At 36.5% G+C, this 15,014-nt stretch overlaps 1 protein-coding gene and 1 pseudogene across 1 annotated transcript; both read left to right on the top strand.

The window, feature by feature from the left end:
* Positions 1-1,572: 1,572 nt before the first annotated feature.
* LOC138916610 (olfactory receptor 4C46-like) lies at positions 1,573-2,499 on the top strand. The gene has a single exon (XM_070229557.1). The coding sequence runs from the start codon at positions 1,573-1,575 to the stop codon at positions 2,497-2,499; it is 927 nt and encodes a 308-aa protein (XP_070085658.1).
* Positions 2,500-8,362: 5,863 nt separating this feature from the next.
* On the top strand, positions 8,363-11,887 carry LOC138914999 (olfactory receptor 4S2-like; annotated as a pseudogene).
* The last annotated feature ends 3,127 nt before the right edge of the window (positions 11,888-15,014 follow it).

Genomic DNA, 15,014 nt, shown 5'->3' with positions numbered 1-15,014 from the left:
TGGAGAGTATGTTCATATATATTTCTTCAATCAGCTCTCATAACAACCTGTGAAGTAGTTAGCATTATTCTCACTTTATGGATGAGGAAATAAGGATGGAAGGGGCCAAGGTAACCTTCCCCAGTTAAAAGGAGTAGCAAGCGGAAAAGACAAAACTCCAGCCTGGTCTTTCTGATTCTAAAACTAACACACTTAACCAGTGTGGTAGTTATTTTCAACATTTTGCAGAAAATTCTGGGGGTGCACACTGTGAAGGGGGATTGGGAAGGAAGGAAATGAGGCTGAGGGAGAGGCAAAGTTAAAGGGGAGCTTCACTGAAATCAGTATCACATTTTTATTAATATTTGGGGATTCCATTATGTTACTCGTTGTATGTGTTGATGAAATTGCTTCATATACACTTGTCTCTGAGTAGTATTAATTCAATTATAATTATTAGGGTCATATCAAAAGGAGATCGCTAGTTCAGCATTGTTTATCCTAATATGGTAATGTAGGGCATGAATTAAGAATTTGGAGGAAGGAAAGTTAACAAGTATAATCTGAACTAATCCTCTCTTTGTCCTTTATTATATGATCGAACTTGGGCAGAATCCATAATTTCTCTATGCTTTTATTTCCTAATGTGTAAAATAAGTATAAAAACCAGAGTAGTAATCTTCTCATAGGTTTATAGTGAGGATTAAATAACCAAATGTTTGCAAAAATACCTAGAGCACAGAAGGCATTCGGTACATTTTAGATAATATTATCAGTAGTATTATTATTAACATTAGTTTCTGAGATTTTTTCCGCATTTACAATGTGGATGAAATAATACCAACCACACAGGTCGCTACCATAGCATGCACATAGCAATCTGTAATTAAAAAATGTATTTATTAGCTATTATTCAATTTAGACAATATGCATTATCAATTATTTTACAGTAACGCCTGTATCTTTTCATGACATTCTTTCACCAATGCCCTCTTATAATTAACGTTAACTATTACAAATAGCATGATATTCGGGTTCCTCTCTCTGGCTTCCATCCTCTTACTAAACCTCAGTCGACGTCATCCAAGACACACAAAGATCTTTCCTATAGTTATATCCACGATTCCTCTTTCCTCAAATTCTTTTTCATCCTTCCACTCAATTATCAATTGCCTTCCATGGTTACCCATTTCCTAAAACTAAAGGGAAAATTCTTTAGCTTTGCATTCACAGCAGTTACATCCATGTTCTAACTCCGTTTTCAAGCTTAGCTGCCGCTATGTGTGCAATCTACTTCAGGGTCAGCTCTTAGTCACCTCAGGTGATTGATTAAGCACACATAGATATTCTCCTGCTTCTATGCTTCTGCATTTCCTCACGTCTATACCCTTAACAGAATCTTTATCCAGAACATAATCTGAGTAAGGTTCAATAACTCAGAACATTTTTCTATGTCAAAAAATCTCATAAGATTCACAACTCAATAAAATCTAGGAATTTATTATTTATTAGATGGAGAGGTTTAATAAATTCAAGATTGCATTAATAAAAACTGATCTTTTTCAGGTAATAAGATTACCCAAAACAAAACCCATGGAGAATAAGAACGTGACAGAATTTGTTCAACTGGGGCTCATAGAGAATTCAAAGATGCAGAAAATCATATTTTTTGTGTTTTTTGTTGTCTACATTATTTCTATGGTTGGAAATGTGCTCATTGTAGTCACCATCATTGTCAGCCCATTACTGGAGTCCCCCATGTACTGTTTTCTGGCTTATCTCTCCTTTATTGATGCCTGCTATTCTTCTGTCAGTACCCCCAAACTGATCATAGATTCACTCCATAAAAAGAAAATCATCCTATTTAATGGATGTATGACCCAAATCTTTGGGGAACATTTCTTTGGAGGTGCCGATGTCATCCTGCTTACCGTGATGGCCTATGACCATTATGTAGCCATCTGCAAGCCCTTGCACTATAGAATCATCATGAATCGGTGGGTGTGTGGCCTGCTAATCGTAGTAGTGTGGGTGGGAGGATTTCTTCATGCAACCATGCAGATCCTCTTCATCTTCCAATTGCCCTTCTGTGGCCCTAATATCATAGATCACTTTATGAGGGATCTGAATCCTTTGCTCAGTCTTGCCTGCATGGATGCTCACACTCCAGGCCTCTTCATTGCTGCTAACAGTGGATTCATCTGTGTGTTAAACTTCCTCCTCTTGTTGGTCTCTTATGTGGTCATCCTGCGCTCTCTTAGAACCCACAGCATGGAGGCGAGGTGCAAAGCCCTCTCCACCTGTGTCTCCCACATCACAGTGGTTGTCTTATTCTTTGTGCCCTGCATATTTGTGTATATGAGACCTTCAGCTACTTTATCAATTGATAAAGCAGTTGTTGTATTCTATACAATGATAACCCCCATGTTAAATCCCTTAATCTATGCCTTAAGAAATACCCAGATGAAAAATGCCATTGGGAAATTGTGTAGTAGGAAAGCTCTTTCAGGTGAAAAATAAATATCTTTGGATCCTGACACTGATTCAACTGAGGTAATGGTCAAAAGGATGTCTTAGGTGGTCTCAGCAAAGAATATCTATGAGATAAAGAAAAAGAATGGACTGCTTTGAATCATGGATTCTACAATGAAAGGAGCAGAAAGATTGCAAGAAAAGGGAGAAAGATCTAACCCAGCACCGCTCTTTGCATATTTGGAAAATTCTACCAAAATGGGGCTTAGTTTTACTAGTTCATCCATGTATATGGATTCATAATCTTTCATTCTAATAAAAATAAAATAAAAGACTTAATAAAATATATTGATATTGAGCAGTAATCTCTATAACAATCCAAAGAGGTATGTGCTGCTATTATCCCCATTTTACAGGAGAGGAGACAGCCAGAAAGACGAAGTATGGAAAAAGATGCATGGAAGAGCCACTAATCAGAATCTAACTGATTTCTCAGACATGCTCTTAACTGCTATGATACATTGCCGGGCAATGATGATAGAAAAGTATGATAATTGTAACAGTTACCATCTATTGACCTAGGGACTGAGCTGATAGACACAATATATGTATGTATAATATATAATAAATATTATAATATGCATATATTATAACATAATATAGTATGCATTAAACACATACAACAAACTGCAATATTTTTATTAATAACTCTGCTTTTTTATATATCACAGTTGATGGTAATACGCTTACTGCAATATTTTGGCATATAAATACTTTAGGAATCTAAAATCAATGTGCCATTTAACCTCTAATAGTTAAGTGACAAATATTACATTATGTTTCCAAATTTCCATGTAGGGTTCAGAATCATTTTGTATTGCTCATGTCACCATCGTATGCTCATGTCCCATCAGAAAAAGTGATGACAAATAAAAGAATATCTTAATGTCAGAGAAGAATTTCCATTTATTGAATATACAGTCGTACTCCGTAAGTACTTTCCTGCTAACTAACAATAGTTTCTATAAGAAGAATAACATCTGGTATATGATAAATATTGAATGAATAAGTAGAAGTATAAGTGATGATGAATAAAGTCAACAAAATATAGAGCAAATCATGATACTGCTAACTAGGGAATTTTTTTTACTACCTTCATGTGATTCAGCCTGATAGGAGAATTCAGGGTAGATCTATGAGGGACGTCAAAATTTTTTTTTACTCATACTTCAACTATGTCATGGGGAAAAAATTGAAACTGAAATTTTCAGTGAATAAAGAAATGCTTTACCTTGATATTCTCTCTGCTCAGCAAGATTTCATCATCTTATAAATGTGGGCTGTTTTTGTTATAATTCTTTGTAAATTGGTATACTTTCTGGTAACATTTCATTATGAAAAGCTCCTTTTAAAAATGTGTAGCTCTGTCTACATAAAAAACAATTTCATGGTAAATATATTCCATTTATTTCTTCCATCCTTCATTCACTAACCAACAAATATTTTGAACACAAGGATTGTTTCAGGCACACTGATACTGGCTGATACTTCAGTGATGATTAAAGAGGAAACCGAGTCTTGCCTTCACAGAGCCTAAGATCCACTGAGAGACACCCAGAAGAGAGCTTAAAATTACAATATTGTTATAAATGTTAAGATAGTGACAGCACAGGGTGGTATGAAAGCATGCATGAGGAACACACAATGAAGACCTGGGGGTTCAGGAAAGATTCCAAGAATAAAAGACATAGAAAAAAATGGGATCTGAAGGAAGAAAAAGAGTCAGCAGACTGAATAGGCATCAGTCAGTGTGAGAGCCTTCTTAGGAGAAAGAATACATAACAAAGCCCGGAAGGTTAAAATGAGTATTCAGGAAACCTAATCCATTCAATATAGCTGTGGTCATTAGTTCATCTATTCATTCAACTATTATTTCTTGAATGCCCACTGTGTGCCAAGCAACATGCTGGGGACCAACTTAATAATGGGTAATAGCAAGATGTGAAGCTGGAGACACAGGAACAGGGAAGATCAAGAGGGGTCTCATACTCAAATGAAGGTTTAATGCTAAATACCACAGAGGAAATATTTTAAGGTCTTTTAAGCTAGTGAATGATGCAGTTAGATTTGAATTTTAAAATGACAACTCTAGGTATGGTATGGGAAATGAATTGGAGGGGTCAGGAGAGGCAGCAGGAGAGCAGTTAGGATGTTTTGCAATAATTTGGGTATGAAAAGATGAAAGCCTAAACTCTGATGTTGCCGTGAGGATGCAGTGTGTGTTGGACACTGCTGCATCCAGCACTGCCAGTGTTCCTAGGACCCAGCTGCTATGTGTTTGGGCTGCTAATAGCTTACAGCCTCATTGTCTCTCAACAACGGCATCAGAGAAAATTGAAGCTGTTTCACCTGTGTGATTATGCCCACCATCCCAGGGCCCAAAAATGGCCAATGGATGACTGGAGCAAGGGTAACAAATGTTGGTCCCTTTGCCTCAGGGTGGAATCACTTCTGTAGTACAATGTATACTCCAGAGCTCCCATGGATCCAGCTTGAAGCTAGATTCCAGTTGAGACCACATCCTTTCTTTTCTACCGTAGTGAGCTTCCCTCAACCTTTCTCCTTATATATCACTTTCATAAAAATCCCCACCTCAGGCTATGCATCTAGGAAACTCAAACTAACATGGAGAGATAGAGAATGGTTCAAGAAACATTTAGGAGTTACAAAAAAAAGAACTTGATATAGAATGAAGATTTTCCAAAGACGAATAATAAACAAAACCCAGGTTCTGGCTTAGATCACTGGATGGATGAGGAAACAATGAAGATGGAACAGAAAGAAGACAAATATTCTTTGTTAACGGAAGAGGCCTCTCCACTTTCAGTGACACTGGCTTCTCCCCCTATTTCTGAAGGATTAATCCTGCATTACCTGAGGAAACTGTTATGGCTTCCCTTCAGGCAGTTGCCGTGAAAGACAATGCTGATTTTTCTCAGGACTCACCTCTTCTCCCTCCTTGTTTCCAGACCTATAACTAGACACAAGTCCTAGTAGGCCCCTAAACTTAAGGTACAAAGTGTGACACATGAGGAGGTGCACTACACTTCAAAATAACTGCTTGAGTTTTCTAATTTATTCAGACAGAAATCTGGGAAATATATATGGGAATAGGTATTACAAGTATGGGATAATTACAGAAGAATCATAAAGTTTGATCAGGCTGAACTTATTGATATGGGTTCAGGCAGCAGAGATTCCACATTTAACGTTGTAACTGGTGGAGTTAAGAAAGGCTGCAGCAGGTGGTCAGCCCTGTAGGTTAGTGGTTAAGTTCACTCACTCCACTTCAGCCACCCAGGGTTTGCAGGTTCGGATCCCAGGTGAGGACCTAGCCCTGCTCATCAGGCACCACTGTGATATATAGTAGTAATCTTGTGGGACCACCATCATATATGTAGTTCCTCATAGACCAAAATATCATTATGCAGTACATGCGTGTATATGTGGTATTAATTCTGAACGATATTACATTTTTGTGGATTGGAAAACTTAATATTGTGAATATGTCAATAATACTTAAAATTATACCAATTCAATACAAATGCTATCAAAACTCCAATGACATTTTTGCAGATATAGAAAAAATATCTGAAAAATTAATATAGAATCTTAAGGGACCCCGAAGGAAAGAAACTCTTGAAAAGAAAAACAAAGTCGGAGGTCTCCAACTCCCTGATTTCAAAGCTTAATGTAAAGCTCCAGTAGGGAAAACATCGTGGTGCTGGCAAAAAGACAGGCACATAGACCAATGGAATAGAATAGAGTCCAGGAAGAAACCATCACATGAATGGTCAAATGGCATTCTACAAAGGTACCAGGACCATTCAATGAAGAAAAGACAGTTTTTTCAACAAATGATATTGGCAGAACTAGATATCAGCATGTAAAAGAATGAAGGTAGACCCTTAACCTATACAGTATATACAATAAACTCAAAATAGGTTAAAGACCTAAACAGAAGATCTAAAAGTATGAAATTATAGAAAAAGTAGAGAGAATAGCTTCAGTATATTACTTTAGGTGACAATTTTTAGCATATGACACCAAAAACACAGACCACAGAAGAAAAAATAGATCAATTGAGCTACATTGAAAGTAAAAATTTCTATGCATTAAAGGACACAATAAACAGAGAGAAAAGGCAACCCGTTGGTTAGGAAGAAATTCTTGCAAATATATACTTGATATATCCAGAATATACAAGGAATTCCTACACCTCAGTAACAAATAATAACTCAATTAATACATGGACAAAATAGTTGAATAGACATTTCTCCAACGAACACATGAAAATTGCCCACTGATATTGAACAGACGGTCAACATCACTAATCACTAATCAAAGCAGAAAATCAGAAGCAAAACCTTATGATGGAAGGAATTTCAGAGATAAAATTAACCGCAAAAGATTTGAAAAATTCAAGTTCCCTATAATATCACCATTTAATTAATTGATATGATGCATGCAAAACGCTGATGGATTGCAGCATATGACTCATCTGACTATGTACTACTGTGATATCACTTAGGTGGTATACCCAGTTGAAGATTCAGTGTGCCATGTTAACTTTATTAAAGTATCAGAGCCTCCAGCACTTGATTTGTAGCTCTTCTCCAACCAAATGAGATAGTAGAATAAAATGAACTCACCTCACATGACAAGGATGATAGACTCTTGCCTGAGAACCATGTTATCTCTTGTCTTTTTTTTTCATATTAGAATCCCAGGGAATATAATCTTGTGAACATTGTGCAAAAATGAGCCACTATATTGATACCATTATGCTAAATAGCCTGTTGAGAAGAATTAGAAAGTATCCTGTACAATCCAGTGTACACAATGGTCACAACTACTTTGCAAATTCTTCCATCAAAAAGTGGAATCTATCTCTCTATACTTTTATCTGGGCTAACCTTGTGACACATGTCATATGTAACCTTTTAACCACATAAGTAGAATGTGGTGAAAAGTAATATACAATTCCTGCATTGTGGCTTGAGAGGCCTTGAAGATCTAGCTTTCATGAAACAAACACTGCCCTGAACCAACTTGGTGTGATAGAGCCCAATCTATGCCACTGGAGAATCAAAGAGAACTGAGGCACCCAAGCCAATTTCTGGATGTATAAATGAATCCACATTGGAACATCTACTCCAGTCAAACTATGGGAGTTTTTCCAGGTAAAACCAGTGGAAAAACTACCCAGCTGAATCCAACCTAAATTGCTGAATCATAATCAAATAAACTATTTTTACTGTAAGCCTTTATGTCCTGGTTTCGTGATTTTAAGCCACTCTTTTTGCCTTAGCATTGTTTGCCAGTACATTGCAATTGGTAACTTATAAACCTACTAAGTGCACAGAAGCAGGACGTGGAAAATAAATGCTGTGAAATTTCATGGGATTGTAACATGGGTAGAGTTCTTAGGAATCCAGTGGTCTTGGGGATGCAGAGATTGTCTCAATAAAGAAGGAGTTTTCTATTCTATCTTCTATCATTAGGAAAAAGACATACTACTTAATGGGCTTTTAAATTTTGGAGAAAACACATACTGTATCGGGGGTGGTGCTACTCCAAATCACGTATAAGGTGACTAGGGAGACTGCTAGTTTTCAGTGGGATTCACTGACAAGGGCAAAGCAGGAAATAATCAGATCTATTCTGGGTGAAAGTGTCACCTGAGCTGTTAAGCGACTGAGAGATAACACCTGAATGTGAGGGAGAAGAAGCCCGGATGGTTGGAGAAGTAAGTTGATAAGCATCAGTTATAACCCTAAAAGCAGCTGCAGTAGTAGGGAACTGAGCTTGATTTTTTTAACCCACGTTAAGTCTTCTGAGGAAACTAGAAATGGTCACCTCCTTGAAGAAGTTGAGTTGTACCTCCGATTTCATCTCTTTTCATGGAAAAAGGTAATTGTAATTCACTCTCCAACAAGACCCCAATATCATTAGAAAATACAAGCAGGTATAAGTGGCACACGGGTCAACTGTACTGGACTTCATTTGTTGGAAGGATAACCCAGATTCCTGTACTTGCCTTGCTTGTAGCCTGAGACACTCTCCCAATGGCCTGGCTTCACCATGACCATAGATGAAGAGGCCTATGGAAATTACTATCCATCTTTAAGTTACTAATGGGCTTGACTTGATAGGACCTTGGCTCACACCCATGTGGGCACTTCTGAAATCCTACTTCAGAGATTCCTTGTTGTTGCTGAACTGGTAGATACTGTGCAACATGATTTGAGCCTAAATATGCCCAATGGCTTTCCCATCAAGCTAGCCTCCTGCTAAGAGTGACCCCGATGCTAATTTGAACTCTGTCTTCTCTTACAACGGCAGGAAGGGTCCAGTGACATAGACAGAAATTGCAGGGAGAATGGTCCACTGTGGGGAGATCTTTGGGCAGTAGGAAAGGGGAGACAATGGATACATTTTTCTCCTCTCCAGCTATTTACAGATGGTTTGAAAAAGGAACATATAGCCTCTCTTAAAAGGTGCAGTGGATCAAGAAATCAGCTGTGCTTACTACCAAGTAGTGGGCAGTGCATAAGTTCCCTCTAAGAGTACGAACAACTAAGAGTATGTTTGACTTTTTGGACATTGTAAGAAAAAGGAAGAAGGAGGTTAGATGAGGGTAGAAATGGTAAAAAAAAAAAAAAAAAAAAAAAAAAAAAAGTAAAGCAAGAATGAAGGGAAAGGAAAGAGTAGGAATAGGAAAAAATATGAAAGAATATTAGTGGTCAAGAGTCAACTTTAATGGTCTACAATCGAAAAGTAAAGGAATGAAAGCCTGCACTATGATTCATCTCAGACATAGGCTGAAAATGAACTACCCATCAAGTTGTCCAGAAATCAGCAGATTCAATTAAAAAGAAAAGCAGTGAACCTCAATAGCACTATTGAAGCCACTATTTTCAAATCATGTAGAATTTTCAAAAGAGTAGAATAATTAAAATTCAAGAGAGAAATACTCCCGAATGAGATATTTTATCATATGTTATATTAAATATTTAATATCTAATATATATAGAAGCACATTAATCCAATGAACAATCACAGAATGATTACTTCTTTTTTGTTCAACTTATTTATTTTTATTGAGGTAACATTGGTTCATAACATTATATAAGTTTCAGGTATATATCATTTTATTTCAATTTCTGTGTAGACTACATCATGCTCACTATCCAAAGACCAATTACTATCTGTCACCATAGACATATGCCCTATTACCCTTTTCACTTTCTTCCCTTCCCACTTCTGTTACAATTATTTCTGTTTACTGAAATTCTTTGGATTAGTTTTATGGTGTTAAATGAAAGAATTGATTGAGTTTTAAATTTAGCAAATAACGAAATACTTAATTCATCCTAAGTCGGGTAACTAATATCGACTAGCGTGAAACTTGAAAGATTAAAAGGATGCATGAAGCAATGGTGAAATTAAAGGCAGATTTTTTTCTCTTTTTCTCACTTAGACAAATCTTTAAAATATCAAGGCAAAGCAACTCTTGAAGAATCCTCAATCACTGAGTTGGAAGATGGAGAAATTACCAGAGGCTTCCCCTCTCCTCCTTTCAAATCAAACAGAGCTTTCTTTGTCTCCAGAGGTTTATGTTAATGCTTTGTCTTATCTTTTTCTGAGTTCTTATCAGAATTTTATGGCTATTCTGTGCTGACAGAATTGATTTAATTCGTGGTAGAAATAATCGTTAATATGATAGATGATATGAAATTGAAACGGTCTCATTTCACAAATGGGATGACAGAAATTATTCATCTAGAGTTATAGCACCGTTATCTCAGAATTAGGTTTGTATCTTGTCCTCTTTCTACTACACCACACACCTTTTGACTATAAGAGCTTCATATCAGACAGGGGACCATAAATTCCTGTACAAAAAGATCTGAGTTTCATGATAAGAACTTGCAGAGGTCACCTAGTTTCAACTACTTGAACACTCATGGCAGTATTCAGAATTAAAAATGCAAAAATACGTTTACCTTTCTGAGTCAAAGTTTAGACAAATCTTTCCAGATACATAAATGTTACCATATCACCAGACACAGAAGTTGTTTCAAAATTAGGTTGAGTGCCTTACACAGAAGAAGAACTAAGTAAATTTTTAGAAACAAACAGATGCAAAAACCTTAATAAAAGATAAGGCAGGTGAGACTCTTGGTTAGATGTGTGACTAGGGGATTAACTTTATCTCACTGGACTTTGATTCCTCTTCTGGAGTAGATGAATGGGCCATCATATGGAAGTAAGATTATCAGAATGTGTATTTCAATTTGTTGAAATATGCATGCTAAGAAGCAGTAAGTAGCTTTTTTTCCATTTTCAACAACAGTGATTTTCCATTTGTTTTGAGTTAGAAGTAAATGTTGTTAGTCCTTGTTATGTTTTTCTTTCAGATAATTTAATTGTCTCTTGGGATCTTGACCTCCTAGACTAATTCCAGGAAAAAAAGTTAACAATGCAACTGAATTCATTTTCTAGGGTCTTTCTAAGAACCTAGATGTTGAAGAAGTTTGTTTTGTGGTATTTTCTTTCTTCTACACAGTCATTCTTCTTGGAAACCTCCTTATCATGCTGCCAGTTTATGAGGGCAATCTTTTCGAGTCTCCTATATATTTCTTTCTCAATTCCTTGTCTTTTATGAACATTTGTTACTCTTTGGTCACAGCTCCTAAGATGCTTCTTGGCCTATTATCCAAGAGAAAAACTACCTCCTATGTGGGGTGCATGTTGGGGGGCATTTATTTGGTTGCAGTGAGATCTTCATCCTTACTGTAATGGCCTATGACTGTTATGTAGCTATTTGTAAACCCCTGTACTATATAACCCTCATGAACCAGGAAAGAGGCAATAAAATTTTGCCAGGGAACTAGGTAGTTGGGTTCTTACACACCCTTATCCAAGTGGCTCTGGTAGTCTGACTACACTTTTGTGGACCCAATGAGATTTATCACTACTTTTGTGATGTCCACTCTGTGCTGAAACCTGCCTGCACAGACAAATATTTTGTTAGTGGTGTTGTGAAAACCAACAGTAGGTATCATTACTCTGGAGAGTTTTGTTATCTTGCTAACCTCTTATACCATCAGTGTGGTGTCCCTGAGACAGCAGTCAGCAGAAAGCAAGTGCAAAGCTATCTCCACCTTTGGCTCCCACATTGCTGTGGGCATCATCTTTTTTGTTCCCTGTACTTTCATATACATTTCCCGATACTATCTTTTCAGAGGAGAAGTTAGTGACTGCATTTTACACCATTATCAGCCCCATGTTAAATCCCCTGATTTATACACTGAGAAATGTGGAAGTAAAGAATGCAGTGAGGAAACTGTGGGTCAGGAAGGTTTTCTAGAAGGCTAATGTTAAAGAGTTGGAAATATCAATTTAAGCTGGATGATCTTAAATTTTCTCAACTGTACAATGAAGACAATAAAAACCTCACAGGTTATTTTTTTGCAGAAAAAATGAGACAATAACACACTCTACACATAGAAGTTGTTATTTATTATTATATTTGTTCTAATATTTCACAATCAGATAATTCTCTGAAATAGCTAGGCCATAAAAATCTTATTCAACTCAGAAGCACAGCATGATTATACTCAGCACCACTAATTTCTTCTCCCCATGTTTGCCTTTTTCATCATTTTCCTTAAAGAATGAGAGTCTACTATGGAGGACTTATGGCTGTTTTCTATGTTCAGAACTGCAGTTAGTACATACTAAATACTCAATATGTGTATATTGTATGAAAATTAACAGAGATCTGAGCTACAGCATTCTGATGCAAGCCCTCCAAAGCTCAGTGAAAATTAAACCTAGTAAGGTTGGAATGGGAAGGGAGGTATGTGCAGAATGTGAAAGAGAGAAAACTCAAGCTTAAAAAAACAAAAGACCTGTTCTCAACCTCTGGTCTTGGGAAAAACTTTTTCCTTTCTCTAGAACTCATTTTCTTTACGCAAACAATAAGGAAATTGAAAAAAAAAGAAGAGACTCTAAAATCCCCATTTTAATTGTAACATCTCATTAATATGCTTCTGTAACTGACTCTAATCTTTACTTGCCATCTGCATCCAGTGGTCCCTAACATTTAAAATGACTAACAGGAACAACTAATAAATCTGAAGACAAACAAAGTGACCTGTGATGAATAGGCGACTGTCACTCAATCAACAGGGTAAATACAATTTGCTGAGATTCATGATTGGGAAACCATATTTCCTCCAATGTTTGAACCAAGCAGCTTCACTGAATATGGTGAGCCATGTATCATGGCTTCCTTTACTGGCATCCCAATTTCCAACTCTGGACTCCAGAGAGACTCATTCTTGACAAAAATCATGACTTTCCTATATGAACAACATTTGTCCTGGTAACACATCCCTCATTTACTTTGTGAAAACTGAGCTTTATTTTTCTATAGCAAATGAATACATCCCTGATTATCATTTTGCCATTGTTTTATTGCCATTTCCTTAAATCTGATTATTCCCGTTACTACCTACACGTGGTTATGTTTATGGCTGCAGAGTGTGTATCTGTGCAAGTGTCTCTATGTGTGTATGTATGTGAAGGACTGTATATAGTGTTTTAAAAAGAAGATCTCTGACATTGATGCATTCACAGAATTAAAGATAAGAAAGATCAAAAGGCAGAAACACATCTGAATTAGGAGTCATAATTAAGAAATCCTTGCCCTGGACCACACAAATCCATGTTTATTGTCCCAGCTTGGACATATCCTCACTGGATGTCTATGCACCCCCATTTGCTCAATTTTAAAATAATGCCTACGTCAGCGCTTCTCAAACTTTTCTGATCATTGGAAGCATCTTGAGAGATTTTTGGACAGATGACAGTATCTATTCTAAGAGTTTCTGATCCAGTAGGCCAGGGTTAAATGGTATACAAAATGTGCATTTTTAAAGCTTCTCTGGTAATTTTTATACAGTCAGTGGTACATCTGGGAACTTAGATTTGGAAACACTGGGATTGGTGATACTTGATGTTCTTAGAGTACAAGAGGTCTATGAGTCAATGAAATCCAAAGAGCCCTCCCTTGGATATATATAGCCCCATGGATTCTGCTAACTAACACAAAGGGAGCTAAACTTGAACAGAATTTAGAAAACTGTTATCCAACTGGTAACTTTTCTCCACAATTCTCTTTCTTTCATATATTTGCACTAAAATCTGGACTATCACTAGATATTAGTGATATTGAAAATATGAAGTCCCCAAGAAGATAAAAGCTAACATATTTATTACTATCAAAGATCAAGAAGTGGAACATATAAAATAATATTCAAGTTTCTACCAGTGACTTTATAAACATATTCCTGTTCACAAATTTCCTCAGAGTCAATCCCTATCAGAGGAGCTTATAGAGTCTCCTCTTGGCTCCTTGGAAATAAATGGCCAAGAATCACGAGAACTCAGACTCTCTCCAGTTTCAATAAGGATGAGTCTGGTCAACAACACTATTTTGTTTCATGGATGTATGATGACAACATTGTCTACCAGCTTTATAGTTTTATAACCTTGGTGTTATACGAAGGCAGGTATGACTTGGATTAAAGCCTTCACTGACAAAAATAAATGGCAACCTTTCTCATTTTCCAGATGAATAAATTAGTTTATTTTATAGTGGAAAACAATAAGTGTGTCTCCTTGTTTCTTCTAACCAGTGATTATACTTCTGTCCCTGGAGCAGCATAAATTATTTAAACATTTTTCCATGCTCTGCTGAATTGAATATGTAAGGATAGCTTTTATGTTTTGCAGCATATCTCTTTTTCATTTAAAATATTCATGATATTAAAACATTTATCACATGTCAGAGCCTCTAGAATTACACTGCTTTTTATAGTGACTGAGTAGGAATGCCTCATTTTGACAGTGTTCTGATGTGTCCACTTCTTGCATGGTGACCAGTTTTGTTTTGTTTTGAGGTATAATTCAACATCATCATTTTATTCAAATCTTCAAAACAGTATTTATTGTATATTCTTTAGTATGAAAAATCTACAAATTAAGTCTGCCACATAGTATAGAGAGACATACAATGCTGAACTTCCATAACAGTTAATGGTACAGGGAAACATTAATGTACAGAGCATAAAATTATAATTTCAGCAAAGGGTAAGATAAATCTTCTATTTTATGCATGAAAAAGATAAGAACTACATGAAATATATTTGAATCTACTTTGACGTCTGCACTTAACCCCCTTCAAGCTCAACCTAGATCAGCTGAACCCAAGCTTACCCAAAGACACATAAGTGAGAATTAAATGTTTGTCATATAAGCCACAAGTTTTGGGGTGGCGTGCTACATGACATTATTGAGATGGCTGATCCAAGAATGGCATTGCAACTTTTGGTGACTACACACCACTCCTCTGTACCTGCTGTATTTGGTGACATTAATGATTCTGTAGATAGAACAGGATTTGCCTAAGGGCTTGAACACCAGAGGCT

Source organism: Equus caballus, chromosome 12 (genome assembly GCF_041296265.1).
Source record: "Equus caballus isolate H_3958 breed thoroughbred chromosome 12, TB-T2T, whole genome shotgun sequence".
In the NCBI taxonomy this organism is placed as follows: Eukaryota; Metazoa; Chordata; class Mammalia; order Perissodactyla; family Equidae; genus Equus; species Equus caballus.
The sequence above is the reverse complement of the archived record's forward strand: the minus strand, read 5'-3'. Positions and strand labels throughout refer to the sequence as shown.